General features: G+C 47.1%; 1 protein-coding gene across 2 annotated transcripts in view; it reads right to left on the reverse strand.

Moving 5' to 3' along the window:
• The window catches only part of GDPD1 (glycerophosphodiester phosphodiesterase domain containing 1), a 155,076-nt gene that overhangs the window by 54,301 nt on the left and 76,841 nt on the right, over nt 1-23,934 (reverse strand). For both annotated transcript variants that reach the window (XM_063956218.1, XM_063956219.1), the window contains 3 exons: nt 16,553-16,688; nt 3,512-3,557; nt 1,563-1,684 (listed from right to left, as the gene is read on the reverse strand). In XM_063956218.1, the coding sequence (XP_063812288.1) occupies nt 1,563-1,684; nt 3,512-3,557; nt 16,553-16,688 (304 nt within the window). The remainder of the gene's footprint in view (nt 1-1,562; nt 1,685-3,511; nt 3,558-16,552; nt 16,689-23,934) is intronic.

Genomic DNA, 23,934 nt, shown 5'->3' on the forward strand with positions numbered 1-23,934 from the left:
GAACACTGGAGAATAACGACAGGAGTTACACTGTAACACTGTTACCCATGCTCACAGTTGGCAGAGTTACAGTAAATGCCTTTTATCATGGTGTTCACTGAACTGTAAGTTAAAGCTTTTTTGTACATTTAATGCAGTGTAAATAGAGTATGCTGCTTGATAGAGCCACCACTGATCACTGGGGACACATTAAGGGAATCATTCATATTTGTAGCAGATGGAACGGCAAATGCAATTTTCTATGCTACCGGGCTGCTCATTTTAGCAAGTGAAACTGCAGCCTAGAAATGAAAAAAGTTGCCCACCGAAGCCATTGCAAACTCATTCGCAATTGCGTACAAATTCTCAGCAAAAACAAGGAACATTGAGGCTAAGGTTGGTTTATGGCTACACAGACTGGACCCTGCATTAGCGACGCAAGCAACATGTATGTACGTACGTGATCGATAACAGATACATGGACCAAATACGTCCAAGACACGCCTGCATTTTTCCAACCACTCCCCGTTAACACCCCCAAACAGTCACTTCCTGTCAATCACTGCTCCATGAAATCCTCATTGCCAGAGCGCAGCAGCGCCTTGGATCAAGCGCATTGCGATAACAGCACAACCAAAGTCTGCTGGTTATTGATCCATGGCGTGAACATCGGCCATTGTATACAAACATGAATTAGACCCATCTACTACTGAGACATAAGGGTTGTATAATGGGGGTCATTCCGAGATGATCGTAGCTGTGCTAAATTTAGCACAGCTGCGATCATTCACACTGACATGCGGGGGGACGCCCAGCACAGGGCTATCCTGCCCCACATGTCAGTGCTGCCTATCCCCCCCCCCCCCCCCCCCGCAGAAGTGCAAAGGCATCGCACAGCGGCGATGCCTTTGCACTTCAAGAGTAGCTCCCAACCAGCGCAGCTTTAGCGTGCTGGCCGGGAGCTACTCAACGCTCCCCGGCCCGCAGCCGTTCGGTCCGGCCACGCCTGCGTTGGCCGGACTGCGCCCATGACACGGCGATAAACTGCAGCGTGCGATCGGGTCAGAGTGACCCCCAGTGGGGCTAAGTCAGATGTGGTTGGAGGTGCTATCACTGGAGCAGCAGTGGTAGCGTTGTATGGTAATGCAGCAGGAGGCATCTATTACAAGTAGACGCCTCCTGCTGCAGTAGTGATCCGACCTGCATCCTAGAACGGCATTCATGGCGACGCGCAAACCACCTGTCACAGAGGCCAGGAAATCTCTGTGCAACCATGGAGATACCCGGCCTCTTCCCGCCCCCCAAACTACAGAAGACTGTCAATCACTGACAGTCTGCCGCCGTTCTGCTTCCTACATCACAGGACCCGTTTGTGCACGTGCCGAACAGGTCCTGCGCGATAATCAGCACTCTATGACACACAAAGCAACGCCAACCACATCTGTATATCCCCAATGGCAGGAAATCTAGCTGCATCCACCATAATATGATCTGTGCTGCAAGGAAACCTCTACTGAGTATGAGACCTGTGCCTGAGGTCATCGCTGTCAGTGACGATGTGGACACATTTACTCATCACATACCTTCCTCACAAGAACGTCATTATTCACTTTGATATCTATGTTGATGGGCGTCTCTGGAAATGCTTCGAACACTTCTCTCAGCAACGGGATACGATTGTCTTCTCCGCCATCACAGCAGCAATCTGTGGAGCAGGATGCGTATCAGTTACTGTCACACCCTGCACAGCAAGCACAACTCTAATGTATGTGTGTATATATATATATATATATATATATATATATATATGAATAATCACTCCAGATACAGAACTCTCTTAAATTGTGCAATCACCTATGTGCCTTTGCTATAAAATTACCTTCCAATATGCCAGGATCAAGTCCAAAAGCATGCATGGCACTCCAGGATCTGAAAAATACCTTTATAAATAAATAGAAAAGTCTACATATTGTCCCATAGCGTCAACATATAAGACCCTGTCATCAGGACTGTGGGATCTAACAGTGTTCTTTCCTTTTTTATTTGTATACCTTTGGATCCCACAGTCCTGATGACAGGGTCTTGCATGGCCTGGAAACATACAGATTTTTCTATTTATTTATAAAGGATTTATAAAGTTATTTTTTCAGATCCTGGAGTGCCGTGCATGCTTTCGGACTTGATCCTGGAATATTGGAAGGTATATATCATTACCGAGGCGAAGCAGGAAGTGCTATAGCGGCATAATCCATGCCGCTATAATACATCTCCCCAATGTACCAGCCAACCAACTCCTAACTGTCATTTTTCAAACACAGCCTGTAACACTGCAGTTAGGAGCTGATTGGCTGGTACTTTATCTCCGTTCACTTTATAACCCTAAAAGGTTTAGTGCATAGACCCATTAGGGCGGGATGTACTAAGCTCTCCCGCCGCGGAATCTCCCCTCTCTGCGATTCCGTTACCTGCTGCACGGTAACTGCTCTCCTCCCTCTGGCCAGCGCTGCCCTTCACTCCCTGTAGGTCTCTTATCTCCCACTCCGCACCTGAATCCCCACCCTAGCCGCGGCCACTCTGTTCTCTGCGTTAGCACAACATCCCGTCATGCTGTGCTAAATGGTAAATGGGCGTGCAAAAGAGAATAGGAAAGGGGGATGGGGGGGGGCGGCTGAGTCAACACGGAAAGTAGAGTGGCCGCAGCTATGGGGATTCAGATGCGGAGGGAGAGATGAGACACCTATGGGGAGCGAAGGGCAGCGCTGGGCAGTGTGAGGAGAGCAGTTAACATGCAGCAGGTAACAGAATTGCAGAGAGGGGAGATTCCGCGTCGGGAGAGCTTAGTACATCCTGCCCTTAGGGGTCTATTCATGAAGCAGTGAAAAGTGTGGAGAAGTGAGCCAGTGGAGAAGTTGCCCATGGCAACCAATCAGCATTGAAGTAACATTTATAATTTGCATACTATATAATTGTACGGAGCAGCTGATTGGTTGCCATAGGCAACTTCTCCACAGGCTCACTTCTACACTCTTTTCACTGCTTCATGAATAGACCCCTTAATCTCTCTCCGAGCTTTCATATTTCTCTCCCACAGTGCCAGGTAGTGGCTACAAAGGCAGTGATACAATCCTGGGTTGCATAAGCAGGGAGATATGTACAATGTATTCCCACTGTATAAGGCTCTAGTAAGACCACAATGAGTGAGTCAGAAAGTAGATATGGTCACCTCAATGGGGATATTACAGGGATGACTCATCCAGGGAGATTTTACTCTGATCCCCTGTGAATTGGCGGCTGTCACACTGACTGAGGTGTTTTGGATGATCACAATTAGGATGTATGAAAATGGCCTCATTTTCCAACCTTAGTAACTATATGTCACTATGTAGTATGAAATGATTACAAAGAGTGATTATACATTTTCTCTAAGCTCCTTATCACAAGACACCTTAGTTAAATAGCATAGTTCATGTTTACCCAGCAGAGCTAACATATCTATCTAATAATACAGCAATAACAGGAAAAATACATTTACCTTTTTCAAAGGTCACATCCAGTTGTGGCAAATATGGAGGCAGATCCTGGAAAGGCAAAGAACCATTTATGTGTCTGCAGCAATCCAATTATTTCATTTTTAAAAATACAATATTATGGAGCTTGTTTGAACGAAAAAAATCTATATTCAGGCAATGTCCTATAACCAATGTCACACACAGGAAATCCCGTCGGCATATCAGCCCCAAACCAAACATATCAGCGCCAACCCAAAATAAGAATGTCCTGCCTTTTCCCTATTCATTTACTGATTTGGAATCACTGGACGTCATCAAATTTGCAATGCAGAATGGGTTGTCATGCACCTGTGGATGATCCGTACATGACACAATGAGGTGCATGGCAGTGAGGTGCGTTGAGGTCGTAACCGGTGCACGGATAGCCTCCACTATCATGAGACATAGCCGCTGCCAGGGGGAGGCACTCCAGACTGAGGCACGCTGTTCAAAACTTAGGCCATCACATCACAGTCCTGCCTTTTCCCAGTGCTTCCACTGACATAAACATTACGTTGTCTCCTACAATAGAGCTTCATTACGGCTTAAATGAATCATGAGAGTGAGGGGGCAGAGAGACTGTATAATGGTGTGAGTGCAACTTTTTATTAGATTGCTTTGAGTTTCCCTGACGATGCACGTATCCACCAAAGCACAATACAAAGGGACAATCCAAGGTGAAATAAGGATGCGTTCAGCATCCTAGAGGTCGGAATATAGGCGCTGGATTAAAAGCGACAGCTGACGTCCCGAAGGTGAGTATCGGGTTAGGGTTAGGCAGTGGGGGTAGGGTTATGTACTAGGGGGTGGTTAGCCATAGCTGTCACCCCCCAAGGGTTAGCCGTAGCTGCCAGTCCCGAGGGGTTAGCCATAGCCTCCACCTCAGGGTCGTTAGGGTATGGGAAAAGGGGTACAATACTTACCCCATCCGGTGTCGGTATCGTCAGTGTTGGGATGCCACTGTCAGTCATTTGATAACATACCCAAACCGGTGAAATATGAGACCCACTAAAAGTACAGGACAAGTCATTTTGTGTAATGGAAATGGCTGTGTGCCACGCCACGTGGCGAGGAGCTCTGGTGAAATGTCTTTCCACCCCTTCATATGATTACAATAACCTCACCCTGCACAATCAGGCACCTCACTATGCAATAGAAAATGCTCTGCACAATAAGGCACCTCACTATGCAATAGAAAATGCTCTGCACAATCAGGCACCTCACTATGCAATAGAAAATGCTCTGCACAATCAGGCACCTCACTATGCAATAGAAAATGCTCTGCACAATCAGGAACCTCACTATGCAATAGAAAATGCTCTGCACAATCAGGCACCTCACTATGCAATAGAAAATGCTCTGCACAATAAGGCACCTCACTATGCAATAGAAAATGCTCTGCACAATCAGGCACCTCACTATGCAATAGAAAATGCTCTGCACAATAAGGCACCTCACTATGCAATAGAAAATGCTCTGCACAATCAGGCACCTCACTATGCAATAGAAAATGCTCTGCACAATCAGGCACCTCACTATGCAATAGAAAATGCTCTGCACAATCAGGCACCTCACTATGCAATAGAAAATGCTCTGCACAATAAGGCACCTCACTATGCAATAGAAAATGCTCTGCACAATAAGGAACCTCACTATGCAATAGAAAATGCTCTGCACAATCAGGCACCTCACTATGCAATAGAAAATGCTCTGCACAATCAGGCACCTCACTATGCAATAGAAAATGCTCTGCACAATCAGGCACCTCAGCTAGTGCGCTTACTGTGCCCAATTCCTCCCAACTGACTGGGAAAACATTTACTACAGAAATCGTTCACGCTTGGTGAAATCTAGGAGCACTTACACAAAGGGGCAGATGTACTAAAGCCTTAGAGAGTGATAAAGTGGAGTGAGATAGAGGGCATGATGTACTGAATGGAAAATGCAGGCAAAACCTTGACTGCTGCCGCGCATCTGTACGCAGTGGCTGCATTTAGGTAGTCTGCGCACGGGCACTGGCCGCAGTGCGTGTGAGCGACCTTACACATTGCGGCCGTGGCGGTAGTGTGATTGACAGCGGCGGGTGTTCGTGAGGCGGCGTTGGTGGGAGGCATGGTGGGCCGAAAGAGGGCGGGCCGGGAGTGTTTTCGGGGCGACTGCGTGATGTCACATGCAGCCGTTCCGATTAAAAAAATGGCAGGGGACCACCTGACATGCAGCCAGGGGTCACCCTTAAGTCGATGCGGACGCATCAGGAGGCGGCCCATCACACATGCTTGACGGCCTTCAGAATGTGAGGAGATGGACACAGATCTGGCTGCGTATGCGGCAATCTGCGACGTCCACCTCTGAATAAGGGGGGTAATTCTGAGTTGATCGCAGCAGGAACTTTGTTAGCAGTTGGGCAAAACCATGTGCACTGCAGGGGAGGCAGATATAACATGTGCAGAGAGAGAGTTAGATTTGGGTGTGGTGAGTTCAATCTGCAATCTAAATTGCAGTGTAAAAATAAAGCAGCCAGTATTTACCCTGCACAGAAACAAAATAACCCACCCAAATCTAACTCTCTCTGCAAATGTTATATCTGCCCCCCCCCCCCCCCTCCCCATGCAGTGCACATGGTTTTGCCCAATTGCTATCAAAAATCCTGCTGTGATCAACTTGGAATTACCCCCAAGGTTCTTTGGCCACATTTCCATATGCCGTATTTCTATGTGGATACCTGAATGGTATGCCAGCAATCTGTCTGTCTGTCTGTCTGATCTATCTATCTATCTAGAAATATATGAGACATTATTAACCAAAGGCCCCAATGCTTCTAATGCTGTAAACTGTATCTGAAGATGACAAGGAGAGTAATGTCTGTAATCAATTAACAGCATATAATACTTTGCAGGTCAGATCTCTTTGTAATTCAGATCTGAAAATAAAGCATGTTTCTGCTGATCAAATGTGGCTTAACGAATAAAGCCAGGAGAAGAACGCAGAAGGTATCACAGTGATTGAATTAACTACACTGATATCTGTTACAGCTGGAGCTCAAATATCTCCTAAATCAAATGCATTTTAACATACTTATACCGTAGGAAGATAATTCTATTAGATTTGCAAATAAAAGGAATTTATACTGAAATATTGTTATTCAGAAATAATCAGTCCACGTCTCAGATTACAAGGGCACTTTAATTCATGCTTTAAATAAACATGGTGACAGGTGAAAGCAACTAAAAGTCTAGCATTGTACAACAAACTTTATTGATGCATACATTCTCAGCGGGCGCTGCTTCCCTCTTCCTGAGCACTGCTATATGGCTTCAACAGAAGAGATCTAAAACTGATAAGCAGTCACTGAAGCTGTCTGCAGTGTATGGCGGTCACTGAAGCTGCCTGTAGTACAGAGGTTCCCAAACTGTGTGCCGTGGCTCCTTGGGGTGCCTCGGGACACTTGCAGGGGTGCCCTGGGTTGGTGGTCCAGAACCAATTCAAATTATTCATGGTCAATTAATAGGCAAAACCAGTGCTGGTGGTTGCCAGTCATAAAATATATGGCCAAACAGAAGCATATCTTGTCCCTCACCACACAACTGACCCTAAGGATGACATATAAACGCGATCTACTTAATGTAATATTTCTTTCTAAATTTCTCAATAAGAAACTTTTGGCCTAGGGGTGCCGTGAAAAAAATTCTGATATTCTAGGGCGCCGTGATTCAAAAAAGTTTGGAAACTACTGCTGTAGTGTACGGTGGTCATTAAAGCTGTTTGTAGTATATGGAGGTCACTGAAGCAGTCTGTGGTATATGGAGGTCATTGAAGCTGTCTGTAGTATATGGTGTTCACTAATGCTGTCTATAGCATATAGCAGTTATTAATGATGTCTGTATTATATGGCGGTCATATTGGTAGAAGGTGACTACTATCAACTGAGGCTGGACGGATGTGGGGGTGGGGATGTGGACATTATACTATGCTCCAGGTGACAGAAAGGATAGCTTCACCTCTGGAATTTGTGCTGCAAGGGCAATAGAGCCTGCCTTGCATACATGTAGGTGTGTGGCACTGGCAACAATACTGAAGAAAGCCAGGTATTACAGAGACATCAGCTAGACATTGGGTTAACAGCTTTGTAGCACCAGCGATCAGGGCAGTTAACATGGAAACCTAGGTAAACAGCAGCCTTGGGGCTGATTGCAGACTGCTGCGGGCTGTAACTGAATAGCTGTGGCAGATCAATTAGCCCGTGGTAACGGAATTCGGCCCTATGTGTGTATTATTTGTTGTTATTACAGCTTGCAGGTTTGGGTGAATAAGCCAATTGACGTTCTGCTGTATGAGCAGTACCAGGGGCTTCAGAATTAATTGCAGGTTAAGATATAAATGAACTGCAGGGCAGTCAGGAAACCAATCAGAGGGGAGAGGGAAGGTGGATTGAATGGTAGGGGTGGCATTTTGCCCTGATTGGGCATGGCCAGATAAACAATGGGGCGAATGGAGCTACAGCTCAAGGCCTCCAAATAAAATAGGCCCATCTTCATGACAGTTTGATGATAACAAGCCGCCTAGCCGCCCAAACAGTTGGCCATAAATCATAAGTATTAAAATTGAATTTCTAGTTTTCTCACAAAATTCTGCAATTTTTCTATCTTTATGTATTATGTGAGACAGTGGGTCTGATAGTGTAGTGGTGTACACACCCACACGGCACTGACCACACCCACACAGCACTGACCACACCCACACAGCACTGGTCACAGCCCCTCCCCTTCTTAGTATAGGCCCCAGGCCATGTGGCCTTTCATCCGGCCCTGACAGTGCCAAATCACCTCACCATTGCATCGATGACTGCTGTATATGTCCGGAGTTCAGAGTCAGGGGAGCAGTCACTGCCCACAGATAACAGGCAGAGTGGGAGGAGTCGGGGGAGTGTACAAGGAGCAATAGGCAGATTATTGGTGGAGGATTGGTGAGGTCTGTAACTCTCATGCACTGTAGCCGCACACAGACACAGCAGCCGGAGTCATCCACAGCAGTGAGTGTAATCCCCATATACATTGCTGTATAATATATTTAACTTCAAATCTCAGGTTCATATGCCCAGATCTCATATATTCCAGATTCCACTATGTAGTAATTAGAGTAAAATATAGTGTCAGCACTAACGCAATAAGAAATGACCTTTATGTATATTCCCCATAAGAGAATATATTCCTCTGTGTATAAGTGCACTTACGCGGAATGGTAATAGTCTAAACTAATAGTCAGCATTTCCTGAAATAAATAGCTTTTATTGCATTTTCAAGCCAACAATCTTCATTTGTCCGTATATTAATAAGAATTAATAAGAATTGTGGGGGTGATTCAGACCTGATCATAGATGTGCTAAATTTAGCACATCTACAATCAGCTTCCCTGACATGCAGGGGGACACCCAGCACAGGGCTATCCCGCCCCGCATGCCAGGTCCTGCCCCGTCGCACAAGTACAAAGGCATTGCACAGTGGCGATGCTTTTGTACTGGAAGAGTAGCGGCTGCGTGTGACGTCACGCAGCCACCACAGCCCCCTCCCCTCCCAACGCCGCCTCCCACCCAGCGACTGCTTCTGCCTGTCAATTAGGCAGAGGCGATCGCAGGGCTAAGACAGCCGTCGGCTTTTTGCCATGCGCCAGCGCATGCGCAGTTCAGGCCTGATTGCTACTATGCGAAAATGCACAGCACCGATCAGCTCTGAATTAACCCCAAAGTACACAGAGACAGAAAAAGGGGTTCCTGCACGGGATTAGTGCATTTTCTGTACCCAAGTATTGTTGTAACTAACATTTCATAATTGGTTAAGATAAATGACTGTAAATTGCTTGGGTTGTCCGTGTTCCCCAGAGTCAGAAAACAGTCCAATCACAAGGATATTCTTTTGCAAGGGCACAACAACAACAACAACAACAACAACAACAACAAGAAACTCTTTTACGGGGGCACACTTGTAGTTTATTAAGGGCAGATTCAAAGGTGAATGCTAATTCACCACCTCTGCACCGCTGTATACAGTGGCGGTGCGAAAGTATACAAAAGCCGCAGGAGGCATCTTGAGTTAAAAAACACCCACTGCCGGCTTCTGTGATCGGCTGCTGCATCCTCGCCGAGGATGCAGCATCAGATCACCGACGTGAGCATCAGACATCTGAATAACCAGCATCTAAGGATGCAGCCACTGGCTTCCGACACGCGCCCGTTTTGTGGATTGCTGCCTATCACCGCCCTGTCGCAGCACACGTACACCAGCAGCCTGCCAATCATGCAGCAGCATTTGGGGCACTGCGAGCAACATCACAGCTCCAGATCTGAACAAGTGCAGCGCGGCTTTTGCGCATGCGCATATTTAAAAACATTGGAGATTTGCGTAAGCATCAGATTTACGTACGTCTCTTAGTTAGGCCCTTAATTCATTAAAGTATAACTTTTATTTTGATTTTAAATTAAAATAGCTATAGAGCAGCTTGTAGTGGGAGAGTCCCTGTGATAAAGGTGTCCTAATCTCTCATGTAGGATGTATCTAACCTAAGCTAATAGGATGCGCTAGAGACAGAGAACAAATATGTAAAAAGGCCCAGTTATTTACAGAGATTGTCAGAATATACATGATGATATACCCTTTCTCAAATTAAATGATCACACATCTAAATTGTGGAATATAACATAATATCCCACTGGTACCATGTAGAAAATTATCTGTTGATTATTTTCGTGTGTACAATTGTAAAAAAATCCATCATCAATAGAACTGAAATTATGCCTGAAAAAAAGGGAAGGTCCTGACCATTGATACTCTTGAGATTGTTATCCAGATGTAGTTGTTTGTAACATAATAAAAAGTGTCATATAAGACAATAATTGATAGGAGAAAAGTATGTTCCTTAAACGTATATTGATATAGATACTGAAAAGCAAGATAAAGATGTCTGGCCCCTATGAACTGAGGTTTCTGCTTTCCACTGTTTTGCCTCAAGGGCAGTGGATGCTGGATGAGAGTCAGGAGGCTTTTCTGCTGTCTGTATATTGTTAACCGCAGTGGTCTCTGATATAAATCACATTGCAGGGAACACACTGTGGTCCAGATATGAGAGCGCCAGAAAAGAAATAAAAAATAAATGCCTGTGTTGGTTCAGCTGAATTGTGCCATCTTGGTGTTCATGTCTGTGCAAACGGGAGCTGCTGTAGACGTGCGTTTGCCTGCTGAGGCTTGTTCACTAATCAGTCTGTCGGCCATCATGGAACATCTCTGGCCATCATAGAACATCTCCTAAAAGTCCTTAGATGGGCCAATCACAAATGACTGTGAGAAATGGACAGGTCAATGTGCCATTACAGTTTACTGACATCAACTCAGAAAGAGTCGACTTTTCACTATCTATATCAATATATATATACCAAGCTTTATGCAACAGAAAGGTCATTCTATGAAAAGCCAAATCACATAGAGGATCGCTATGTCGATGCCGGATGCAGTGAGTGATTTTTTGCTACGCTGCATGTGTCACACTGCACATGCGTCCCAATTGTGTTTGTTCAGAGTCGCAGTACAGATTTTAGACTCACACACTCAAAAGTGTGTTGAAAATGTATATACAAACGTACAGAGATGGACTGTCTTTTGGGCATATTATGGGAATGCCATAGGCGTGTTGCTGAAGAGGCTGCCTACACAGACGCTTAACTGCTGACATCTGAGGCCATACTCAGATGGAAAAGCCTGGTGCAAGTTTCCATGGTGCGACCGATATTACCCTTTAAAGATGCACCAAGTGGTATTACAGCACCTAAAGATGCTCAAAGTGAGCGCCTCTGCCCTTGTACATTCAGACAAAAACTTGTACACCTGGGGCAGGCTTTTACTAGCATTAGCATACAGTCACAGACGCAGCTGCAGCAAAAGTCCATAAAGCAGTAGAAGCAGCGTGTGACTCAGTATCTGCCCCAATGTGTGCAGAGCGTTTATCTTTGGACTGATATGCTTAAAAAACCCAGTTATAGGATAGGCACAATGGACCTAATTTAGACCTGATCGCTTGCAAGTGATTTTTGCATTGCTGCGATCAGATAGTCGCCGCCTACAGGGGAGTGTATTTTAGCTGTGCAAGTATGAGAACGCATGTGTAGCAGAGCTGTACAAACAGATTTTGTGCAGTCTCTGCGCAGCCCAGGACTTACTCAGCCACTGCTATCACATCAGCCTGTCCGGGAGTGGAATTGACGTCAGGAACCCTCCCTGCTAACACATGGACACGCCTGCGTTTTTCCAGACACTCCCAGAAAACGGTCAATCTCCTTGTGATCACCTGTGCGAACGGATCCGTCGCACAAACCCATCACTGAGCGGCGATCCGCTTTGTACCCGTGTGACGCGCCTGCGCATTGCGGTGCATGCGCAGTTTGTGCCTGATCGCCCACTGTGCCTGAAAACACAGAGCAGCAATCAGGTCTGAATTACCCCCAATGTTCTCTGTTGATTACTTGCAAACTGGTTGTGCACAATGGAGGAGGTGCAACAGTGCAAGATGTGTACTGGCAAATACAGAATACCTTGATCACTTATCTCCAGGCTATAGGCTGTTAGCGCTATGTGTCACAGGAAGGGGTACTGACTGCCATTCTCCATGATGACCGATTTCACATTTACAAGCTAGAAGAATTGCCCATTTGTGACATTTTTTACTAGTTAAATGTATGTACTATACTGTAAATTCTGTCTGATTGCTGCATGCGTAAGAAACGATTAATCTCCTTATTACGGTCAAGATATAATAAAGGCTTCTTATTGTAATGGCATCTCAGTGTCTGCTTGATGCACATACAATGCATGGTAACGCAGAATAACACAGAATATCTACGCCGTATTGCAGGTCTCTGAGAAACGTCTTTTGTATTTATTTAGACTTTGTGATTCTCTCCCGTTCCCATGATCCCTGCTGAACCTCGTAGCCACACTTACATTTTAGGGGAATATTCTTAAGCAGTTACTGATGGAAGTTAACGATGCAAATGTAATAATAAATGAAACAGCGTGTCTTCTTTATATTTACAATCCATTTATGGTTGCATCATTTCAATCCACTTAAAAATAAACTAGTAACACGGCATCTGCACTAGGCCGCTGCTCTGAGACTGTGGGACTGGATGCAGATCTGCAAGTGTGTTACCTAATGATGATGTTTAACTTATGATGATAAATCACACAGGTAAACAGACAGCTAATCTGTTTATCCCATAAATGAGCGTCTGAAAGTCACAAGGAGGCTGAAAATATAAACACATTTTGGTGCACTATGAAAAACACCCCCAGGACATTTACATAAACAAATGTACATTGCCCCATACCCAGTCAGATGTTCTAGCTTGTGTCTACACTTGTTTGAATAATTGTCCTCGGTTACCCGCAGTGTTAGGCACTGATGTTTGCCTTATAATGACCTGCAGCTGTCTAATGTGCCTAAAAGCCTTCTACAGGCCCGTACTATCCATCTGGCCCTTCTGCCAAACGCCAGAAGAGCCGATGGCCTCATGGGACGGTCTGGCCCGAAAGCCTGGTCGGGCAGCTCCGTCTCTGGGCATTCTGCCCGACCAGCATGCAGAGAGACGAGGAGTGCCACAAGGCCACATCCTGTGACTTGTGACACCCCCTGTGAGGTATGGCAGTTCACTATTTTCGTGTACGCGTGTACCGCACAGAGAGGTGCCAGGGCTGAATTTGTTACTTACCATGTGAGAACATATAGATACGAGGGAGCAGATAACGTCCTTATTCTTCACCTATCCTTCTGAATGACGAGACTTCAACACTCCGCCACAGGTAGCGATTTTGGGATTATCATACCGTATCCTTAATTTACAGTCTTATACACATTGCAGCTACATCCAAAGTCTCTTAACATGCCTGATTCAGAGGTGGGTGCAAATCGGGTCTGTGCTGCATCTTTGGACGCAGCGGATCTGAGAATATATGCAAATGCCGCAGCAGCAGTCTTTTGTATAGAGACTCCTACCGGTGGCTTCTCAGATCCGCCACTTGCGCCTGAAGATGCAGCATTGGTCAGGAACATCAGTGGCACCATCAGAGCCCTGGCCAGGCACAGGGCAGCAACTGAGAGGCCTGGAACAGAACCACTGTATCCAAAGATGCAATCGCCCCCAAAATGGACGTAACACATCTGCGTTTTGGTCACCACTCCCCAACACCTCCCCCAACGCACACCCTACACCCATATAAATAAACTTACCCCTACGGAGTCCTGTGGCGGCCGACGCTGCAGACATAAATCACTTGGAAAATGCCCACCGCATCCATTTTCCCTGTGATTTACGCATCCTCAATAGATATGTCTCCCAGGCACAAGGCATGGGTGCCGTGTTCCCGGAGACCTGCGCTGCCCGCTGCATGAGAGGAGGCGGCCCACGCGGAGCCTGCACATGGGCCCTCTCCTCTCTTTAAACTCCCTTGCATCTGCCAGTTGCAAAAGAATGGAAGCTGCGCCCATCTCAGAATGGGTGTGGATCATTAGATCGACAGTGTCTAGGTCGACAATGTTTAGGTCAACCACTATAGGTTGACAGTCACTACGTCGACGGTATTGGAAGCTCGACAGGGTTTGTAGGTCGACATGTGCTAGGTGGACAGGTCAAAAGTTCGACATGAGTGTTTTTTTGTTTGTTTTTGTGTCGTTTTCTTCGTAGAGTGACCGGGAACCCCAATTAGTGCACCAAGTTCACTCGCCATGCTTCGGGCAGGGTGCCTCGCTCCACTACCGCTTCACTCGGCACAGATTACCATTCCAGTCGTAGTCCACGAGGATCGTTAAGTATGAAAGGGTTCAAAAAAAGAAAAAGAATTTGAAAAACTAATGTCGACCTTTTGACCTGTCGACCTAGAAACCCTGTCGACCTAGTGACTATCGAACTATAGTAGTCGACCTAAACTTTGTTGACCTAGACACTGTCAATCTTCAGACCGGATCCCCTCTGAATTACTGTGCAAGGTAATTAGGATACATATGTTTGATGCACAGGAATTAGCATAGATTTGCAGATTAAGCACAATGATGCGTGATGCCATGCATGGCGCTGCACACCTGTATCCTTCCTCAGTCTTTTACCATTATACACAGGTTGACATCTGACAGCAGTTACCTGCAGTACCAGCCCTTGTGGCCAGGATACCCGTATGTTGTACATTTTTCACATTAGTGATGAAATAAGACACATTGGCCCTCATTCCGAGTTGATCGCTCGCTAGCTGCTTTTAGCAGCCATGCAAACGCTAAGCCGCCGCCCTCAGGGGGTGTATCTTAGCTTAGCAGAAGTGCGAACGAATGGATCGCATCGATGCTACAAAAAAAGATTGTACAGTTTCAGAGTAGCTCGAGACTTACTCCTAGCTTGCAATCACTTCAGGCTGTTTAGTTCCTGTTTTGACGTCACAAACACGCCCTGCGTTCGCACAGCCATGCCTGCGTTTTTCCTGCCACTCCTGCGTTTGTATCTGACACGCCTGCGTTTTTTCACACACTCCCCGAAAACGGTCAGTTACCTCCCAGAAACACCCACTTCCTGTCAATCACTCTGCGGCCAGCAGTGCGACTGAAAAGCGGCGCTAGAGCTTGTGTAAAACTGCATCGGCTTTTGTGAAAGTAAGTCGCGCGTGCGCATTGAGCCGCATACACATGCGCAGAAGTGCCGATTTTTTGCCTGATCGCGGCGAACGAAAGCAGCTAGCGATCAACTCGGAATGACCACCATTGTGTACAAAATTGCATGGTGAATGGGGCTGGGTTCAGGTGATCGGCGGATCCCGGCGACACCAGGATCCCATCTCTTAGATTGCTGGCAGGGGGGCGAGTGGACAACCAGGGGTGGGAATAGTCCCTGTTGGTCGGCGTGCCGACTGATGGGCTATTCAGCGTTCGGGATCCCGGCGTCGGTAATGTGAGGATACATCTGCAGAAGTACTAAGAACCTTTCCAAATTCTTTCCTAATTATTAATAACAAATCCGACACTGAAATTGGGTTCTCTAGAGCCCTTTGAAATAATAAAATAAAAAAATGCATGCTGTTGTGCACAGAGTGATTTTGTGCAGCCATACAGCTCGCCTTAGGGTGACTTACATGTTATCCGTTGTGTACAGGGGCACAGACTTCATGTTGCTGAGCAAAAGAGACAGGCTGGGCTTATGTATAGCTCAGTGACAGCTCCCGCTTCAGGCACGAGTCAGCGGAGAGACCCCAAGCTTGCACTTACAGCTCTGCCTTTTCACCCTCCCCCTTCTACAACCCATATGCCAATGGGTTCACTCAGCCCTTAAGTTATATACATTTGCACGTGGTAATAGGAACCAGCCACAAGCCTGATTAACCGGGGTCTGGTTACTGTGATTACGGACAGGGGTGATTATCAGGGACCATACAGAGGGTTGGCAGTAAATATTATAAGCATTAATGGTAATATTAATACTTGACATGCTGAAATTAATACTTTATCTTATATCTTTATCGATTACAGTCCACTAGTTTTCAATATTTTCTCAGTCTACTTTTTCAATACATTACCTGCTGGAACGGTAACAGTTTCTGTATCCTACCAGGACAGCACCAACCTCTCCCGCCACCCCTCCCACTTTCGTCATCTCTCAGTCTTCCGTCCCTTACAGCGGGGACAGCAGACATGGTAACCAGACATGGGATGTATTATTCTAGGCTAGGGCCATAAGGTACATACATACATCTTTCTTGCAGCATTTAAATTCTCAAACCCCCTAGCAGCACACAACCTCCTCACCCTTGACATCAAAATTAAGAAGCAATAACTCGCCACACATAATATAGGGCATTAGTGTATCACCTGTAATAACTTGAAAGCTCCACATATGAAAAGACAAGGTGTAGTCCTACAACTATCCTGTAATAGTACTACCAGGTCTGAAGGTGGTGGGAAAGCTGCACTGCATGGAAATCAGAGAGCAGGCTCGTATTGGTACTCACACAGTAGTTCAGCTCTGATATATGGACAGTGACGCCTGTGGACCGCTTCAAGTTGCCATCATGTGACACCACAACCTCTTCATCTTTTGTGAGATGACAGTCGAGTTCCAACATGTCTGTTCCGAGGTTGATGGCACTGAAAGGTACAATGACAAAGCAATGTTAGTTTTGCCAGTAACACGTAGCACTAATAAAATACCAATGCTAACCTTATTTAACAAAAGTGTATGCAGCAAACTGGTCTATGGAGGGAAGGGGGGGGACGGGACAGGCACCATTTCCTGACCTAATTTGCAGCACAGAGCTTTGCTTCAAATTTGAATTGCATATGGCCCTTACCTGTGATATCACTAGGTCAGATGCTCTCACCTACAAAAGTGGCCCCTCCCTCTCATCCCACCTCTTATCCAATGCTGTCACCTACAGAACTAGCCCCTCCCTCTCATCCCACCTCTTCCCAATGCTGTCACCTACAGAACTAGCCCCTCCCTCTCATCCCACCTCTTCCCAATACTCTCACCTACAGAACTAGCCTCTCCCTCTCATCCCAATGCTCTCACCTACAGAACTAGCCCCTCCCTCTCATCCCACCTCTTATCCAATGCTGTCACCTACAGAACTAGCCCCTCCCTCTCATCCCACCTCTTCCCAATACTCTCACCTACAGAACTAGCCTCTCCCTCTCATCCCAATGCTCTCACCTACAGAACTAGCCCCTCCCTCTCATCCCACCTCTTATCCAATGCTGTCACCTACAGAACTAGCCCCTCCCTCTCATCCCACCTCTTCCCAATACTCTCACCTACAGAACTAGCCTCTCCCTCTCATCCCAATGCTCTCACCTACAGAACTAGCCCCTCCCTCTCATCCCACCTCTTCCCAATGCTGTCACCTACAGAACTAGCCCCTCCCTCTCATCCCACCTCTTCCCAATACTCTCACCTACAGAACTAGCCTCTCCCTCTTATCCCACCTCTTCCCAATACTGTCACCTACAGAACTAGCCCCTCCCTCTCATCCCACCTCTTCCCAATACTCTCACTACAGAACTAGCCTCTTCCTCTCATCCCAATGCTCTCACCTACAGAACTAGCCCCTCCCTCTCATCCCACCTCTTCCCAATGCTGTCACCTACAGAACTAGCCCCTCCCTCTCATCCCACCTCTTCCCAATGCTCTCACCTACAGAACTAGCCTCTCCCTCTCATCCCACCTCTTCCTAATGCTCTCACCTACAGAAGTGGCCTCTCCCTTTCATCCCACCTTTTCCCAATGCTCTCACCTATAGAACTAGCCTCTCCCTCTCATCCCACCTCTTCCCAATGCTGTCACCTACAGAACTAGGCCCTCCCTCTCATCCCACCTCTTACCAATACTCTCACCTACAGAACTAGCCTCTCCCTCTCATCCCACCTCTTCCTAATGCTCTCAACTACAGAAGTGGCCTGTCCCTTTCATCCCACCTCTTCCCAATACTCTCACCTACAGAACTAGCCCCTTCCTCTCATCCCACCTCTTCCTAATGCTCTCACCTACAGAAGTGGCCTCTCCCTCTCATCCCACCTCTTCCCAATGCTCTCACCTATAGAACTAGCCCCTCCCTCTCATCCCACCTCTTACCAATGCTCTCACCTACAGAACTAGCCTCTCCCTCTCATCCCAATGCTGTCACCTACAGAACTAGCCCCTCCCTCTCATCCCACCTCTTCCCAATGCTCTCACCTATAGAACTAGCCTCTCCCTCTCATCCCAATGCTCTCACCTATAGAACTAGCCCCTCGCTCTCATCCCACCTCTTCCCAATGCTCTCACCTATAGAACTAGCCCCTCCCTCTCATCCCACCTCTTCCCAATGCTCTCACCTATAGAACTAGCCCCTCCCTCTCATCCCACCTCTTCCCAATGCTCTCACCTATAGAACTAGCCCCTCCCTCTCATCCCACCTCTTCCCAATGCTCTCACCTATAGAACTAGCCCCTCCCTCTCATCCCACCTCTTCCCAATGCTCTCACCTATAGAACTAGCCCCTCCCTCTCATCCCACCTCTTCCCAATGCTCACACCTACAGAACCAGCCCCTCCCTCTCATCCCACCTCATTATTATTAATATTAGTTACGGTAGTCATTTTGAGAACGTGTGGATTGGTAAAATAATGAATATTACTTACCTACATTAAACACTAAGCAGAATACTACTAAATAGTAATATACAATCATTGACAAGCAACCTGATACACTTAGGGGTCACATTGTAAGGCCCTCTAATTTTCAAAAGGATGCTCGTTACCATTTATCTCAGTAAAACAATACACTTAGTCAAAAAAGAGACATTTATCTGTAGTATAATATTAACATGTATTTTAAACAAGTGTTGCAAACAAACAAATCTGACAATAAGGCAGGAAGTAGCCGGGGACCGCAGAGGGATCTGGGGACCTCAGTGAGCATGGATGCATCGCAGATGAGGGCGTGCAGCCAGAGGGGCCCACACCGTATGCGCTGCACGGCTTACGGTCATTAGGTCAACAAGACTTAGGTAGACAGTCATTAGGTTGACCACTATTGGTCGACATGCACTAGGTCGACGTGGTCATTAAGTCGACATGAGCAAGGTCTACATGGAAAAAGGTCGACATGAGTTTTTCAAAAATGTTTCACTTTTTTATACTTTACGATCCACGTGGACTACAATTGGAAATGGTAACCTTGCCCAAAGCATAACGAGTGAAGCGAGCTATGCGAGGGGACACAGTGCACTAATTGGGGTTCCCCTTCACTTTACGAAGAAAACGACACCAAAAAAAGTAAAAAAACTCATGTCGACCTTTTTACATGTCAATAGTGGTCAACCTAATGACTGTTGACCAAAATGTTATCGACCTAATGACCCATACCCCGCTGCACCTATCTCTTCAGTACTCACCTTTCTGGCGTCCAGCGTCCGTTACCACAGCCGTGCAAAATCACGCACGGTGACCATTTTCCCGCAGTTTTGCACATGTGCAGCAGGGGAATTGCCAGAAAAATGGGGTGGAGAACATGCGCTCTAGAGTCTACTAGCACCCAGCTCCACACGCTGCCCGGCTGCTGGTAGGAGAGAGAGAGGAGGGAGCCCAAAGACTGCACACCTCTCTTAATACGCCCCAGACTTTGTCTTCAAATTAGCATTACAAGTACCCATGCTTATTACACTGTTTAGAGTGCTCAGCTAGTGCAGTGTGGCTAGGTGGCGGGTTAATTTCCTTTCTTGCTAATATTGATTTAGGACTTAAAGCCAACTGATGACAGTGGCTCCACTGGCGTATTTATAACGGGTGCAGTGTGTGTGGTGCACACGGGCCCCTGGAGTCCAGGGGGGCCCACACTGCGCCTATTTTTTTAATACTTACCCTCCCGAATCCCGTGTTGGAAGCAGCAGCGCTGCAGAAATCACCAGTTGAATGGGTGGGCGGCCATTTTCCAGGCATTAACGCATGCACAGTAAGAAAATCACTGGGAAAATGGCCACACCTGAGCATGCGCACTAGGCTCTGGGACAGCTCTATGGCCCCTAGTGCCCATAGTCGACGAGAGAGGAGAGGACCCAGATGGACTCTACACATGGGCCTCCTCCTCTCTTGAAGTGCCCCTTACAGGCTCAATTTTACATCTTTATTCTCTGGTCTGAAATGAAACTTGCATGCAAACTAACCTCACTAGACTTCATGTGACAATTCTTATGACAATACCACTGCCACGGTGGTTGGTGGTAGGCTAGGCTTTTCCTACAATAATCGTAAATGAGCTAATGACTACTTCCCAGAATTCACTGCTAGCTACATTTCAGACCTAAGACAAAGCAATGGCATAAAAAAGTTCACGTCCTGGTTTCCAGTATCACATATGTCGGAGAAATGTGCAAAGACAAATGAAGTTTACCCAGAGCCCTCAGCAAAAGTCAAACGTAAGCGCTTGCCCTGCCCCAAAAAATAAGAATTTACTCACCGGTAATTCTATTTCTCGTAGTCCGTAGTGGATGCTGGGGACTCCGTCAGGACCATGGGGGATAGCGGCTCCGCAGGAGACAGGGCACAAAATTTAAAAGTTTGACCACTAGGTGGTGTGTACTGGCTCCTCCCCCTATGACCCTCCTCCAAGCCTCAGTTAGGATACTGTGCCCGGACGAGCGTACACAATAAGGAAGGATTTTGAATCCCGGGTAAGACTCATACCAGCCACACCAATCACACCGTACAACTTGTGATCTGAACCCAGTTAACAGTATGATAACGTAGGAGCCTCTGAAAAGATGGCTCACAACAATAAACAACCCGATTTTTTTGTAACAATAACTATGTACAAGTATTGCAGACAATCCGCACTTGGGATGGGCGCCCAGCATCCACTACGGACTACGAGAAATAGAATTACCGGTGAGTAAATTCTTATTTTCTCTGACGTCCTAGTGGATGCTGGGGACTCCGTCAGGACCATGGGGATTATACCAAAGCTCCCAAACGGGCGGGAGAGTGCGGATGACTCTGCAGCACCGAATGAGAGAACTCCAGGTCCTCCTTAGCCAGGGTATCAAATTTGTAGAATTTTACAAACGTGTTCTCCCCTGACCACGTAGCTGCTCGGCAGAGTTGTAATGCCGAGACCCCTCGGGCAGCCGCCCAAGATGAGCCCACCTTCCTTGTGGAGTGGGCATTGACAGATTTAGGCTGTGGCAGGCCTGCCACAGAATGTGCCAGTTGAATTGTGCTACAAATCCAACGAGCAATCGTCTGCTTAGAAGCAGGAGCACCCAGCTTGTTGGGTGCATACAGTATAAACAGCGAGTCAGATTTTCTGACTCCAGCCGTCCTTGAAATATATATTTTCAATGCTCTGACAACGTCCAGCAACTTGGAATCCTCCAAATCGCTAGTAGCCGCAGGCACCACAATAGGCTGGTTCAGGTGAAACGCTGATACCACCTTAGGCAGAAAATGAGGACGCGTCCTCAATTCTGCCCTGTCCGAATGGAAAATCAGATATGGGCTTTTATACGATAAAGCCGCCAATTCCGACACTCTCCTGGCTGAAGCCAGGGCCAGTAGCATGGTTACTTTCCATGTAAGATATTTCAAATCTACCGATTTGAGTGGCTCAAACCAATGGGATTTGAGAAAATCCCAAACTACATTGAGATCCCACGGTGCCACTGGGGGCACAACCGGGGGTTGTATATGTAGTACTCCTTTTACAAAAGTCTGGACTTCAGGAACTGAAGCCAATTCTTTCTGGAAGAAAATCGACAGGGCCGAAATTTGAACCTTAATGGACCCTAATTTGAGGCCCATAGATAATCCTGTTTGCAGGAAATGTAGGAATCGACCCAGTTGAAATTCCTCTGTCGGGGCCTTCCTGGCCTCACACCATGCAACATATTTTCTCCAAATGCGGTGATAATGTTGTGCAGTCACCTTCTTCCTGGCTTTGACCAGGGTAGGGATGACCTCTTCCGGAATGCCTTTTTCCCTTAGGATCCGGCGTTCAACCGCCATGCCGTCAAACGCAGCCGCGGTAAGTCTTGGAATAGACACGGTCCCTGCTGAAGCAGATCCCTTCTTAGAGGTAGAGGCCACGGATCTTCCGTGAGCATCTCCTGAAGTTCCGGGTACCAAGTCCTTCTTGGCCAGTCCGGAGCCACTAGTATCGTTCTTACTCCCCTTTGCCGTATAATTCTCAGTACCTTGGGTATGAGAGGCAGAGGAGGGAACACATACACTGACTGGTACACCCATGGTGTTACCAGAGCGTCCACAGCTATTGCCTGAGGGTCTCTTGACCTGGCGCAATACCTGTCCAGTTTTTTGTTGAGGCGGGACGCCATCATGTCCACCATTGGTCTTTCCCAATGGACTACAATCATGTGGAAGACTTCTGGATGAAGTCCCCACTCTCCCGGGTGAAGATCGTGTCTGCTGAGGAAGTCTGCTTCCCAGTTGTCCACTCCCGGGATGAACACTGCTGACAGTGCTATCACATGATTTTCCGCCCAGCGAAGAATCCTTGCAGCTTCTGCCATTGCCCTCCTGCTTCTTGTGCCGCCCTGTCTGTTTACGTGGGCGACTGCCGTGATGTTGTCCGACTGGATCAACACCGGCTGACCCTGAAGCAGAGGTTTTGCCAGGCTTAGAGCATTGTAGATTGCTCTTAGTTCCAGTATATTTATGTGAAGAGACGTTTCCAGGCTTGACCACACGCCCTGGAAGTTTCTTCCTTGTGTGACCGCTCCCCAGCCTCTCAGGCTGGCATCCGTGGTCACTAGGACCCAGTTCTGTATGCCGAATCTGCGGCCCTCTAACAGATGAGCACTCTGCAACCACCATAGCAGAGAGACCCCCATTTTTCCCAGGACTCTTGTGCATTGATGCACAGACACTGTCCCTGGTTTTAGGAGGTTCCTGACGAGTTCGGATACTCCCTGGCTTTCTCCTCCGGAAGAAATACCTTTTTCTGAACAGTGTCCAGAATCATCCCTAGGAACAGCAGAGGTGTCGTCGGGATTAGTTGGGATTTTGGAAAATTCAGAATCCACCCGTGTTGTTGGAGCACTACTTGAGTTAGTGCTACTCCGACCTCCAGCTGTTCTCTGGATCTTGCCCTTATCAGGAGATCGTCCAAGTAAGGGATAATTAATACGCCTTCTCTTCGAAGAAGGATCATCATTTCGGCCATTACCTTGGTAAAGACCCTGGGTGCCGTGGACAATCCAAACGGCAGCGTCTTAAACTGATAATGACAGTTTTGTACCACGAACCTGAGGTACCCTTGGTGTGAAGGGCAAATTGGGACATGAAGGTAAGCATCCTTGATGTCCAAGGACCCCATAAAATCCCCTTCTTCCAGATTCGCTATCACTGCTCTGAGTGACTCCATCTTGAACTTGAATTTTTGTATGTACAGGTTCAGAGATTTCAGATTTAGGATAGGTCTTACCGAGCCGTCCGGCTTCGGTACCACAAATAGCGTGGAGTAATACCCCTTTCCCTGTTGTAGAAGGGGTACCTTGATTATCACCTGCTGAGAATACAGCTTGTGAATGGCTTCCAATACCGTCGCCCTGTCTGAGGGAGACGTTGGCAAAGCAGATTTTAGGAACCGGCGAGGGGGAGACTTCTCGAATTCCAACCTGTAACCCTGAGATACTACCTGCAGGATCCAGGGGTCCACCTGCGAGTGAGCCCACTGTGCGCTGAAATTCTTGAGGCGACCCCCCACCGCCCCTGAGTCCGCTTGTAAGGTCCCAGCGTCATGCTGAGGCCTTTGCAGAAGCCGGGGAGGACTTCTGCTCCTGGGAAGGGGCTGCTTGCTGCAGTCTCTTACCCTTTCCTTTGCCTCGGGGCAAATATGAAT

This window comes from Pseudophryne corroboree, chromosome 2 (genome assembly GCF_028390025.1).
Source record: "Pseudophryne corroboree isolate aPseCor3 chromosome 2, aPseCor3.hap2, whole genome shotgun sequence".
NCBI lineage: Eukaryota > Metazoa > Chordata > Amphibia > Anura > Myobatrachidae > Pseudophryne > Pseudophryne corroboree.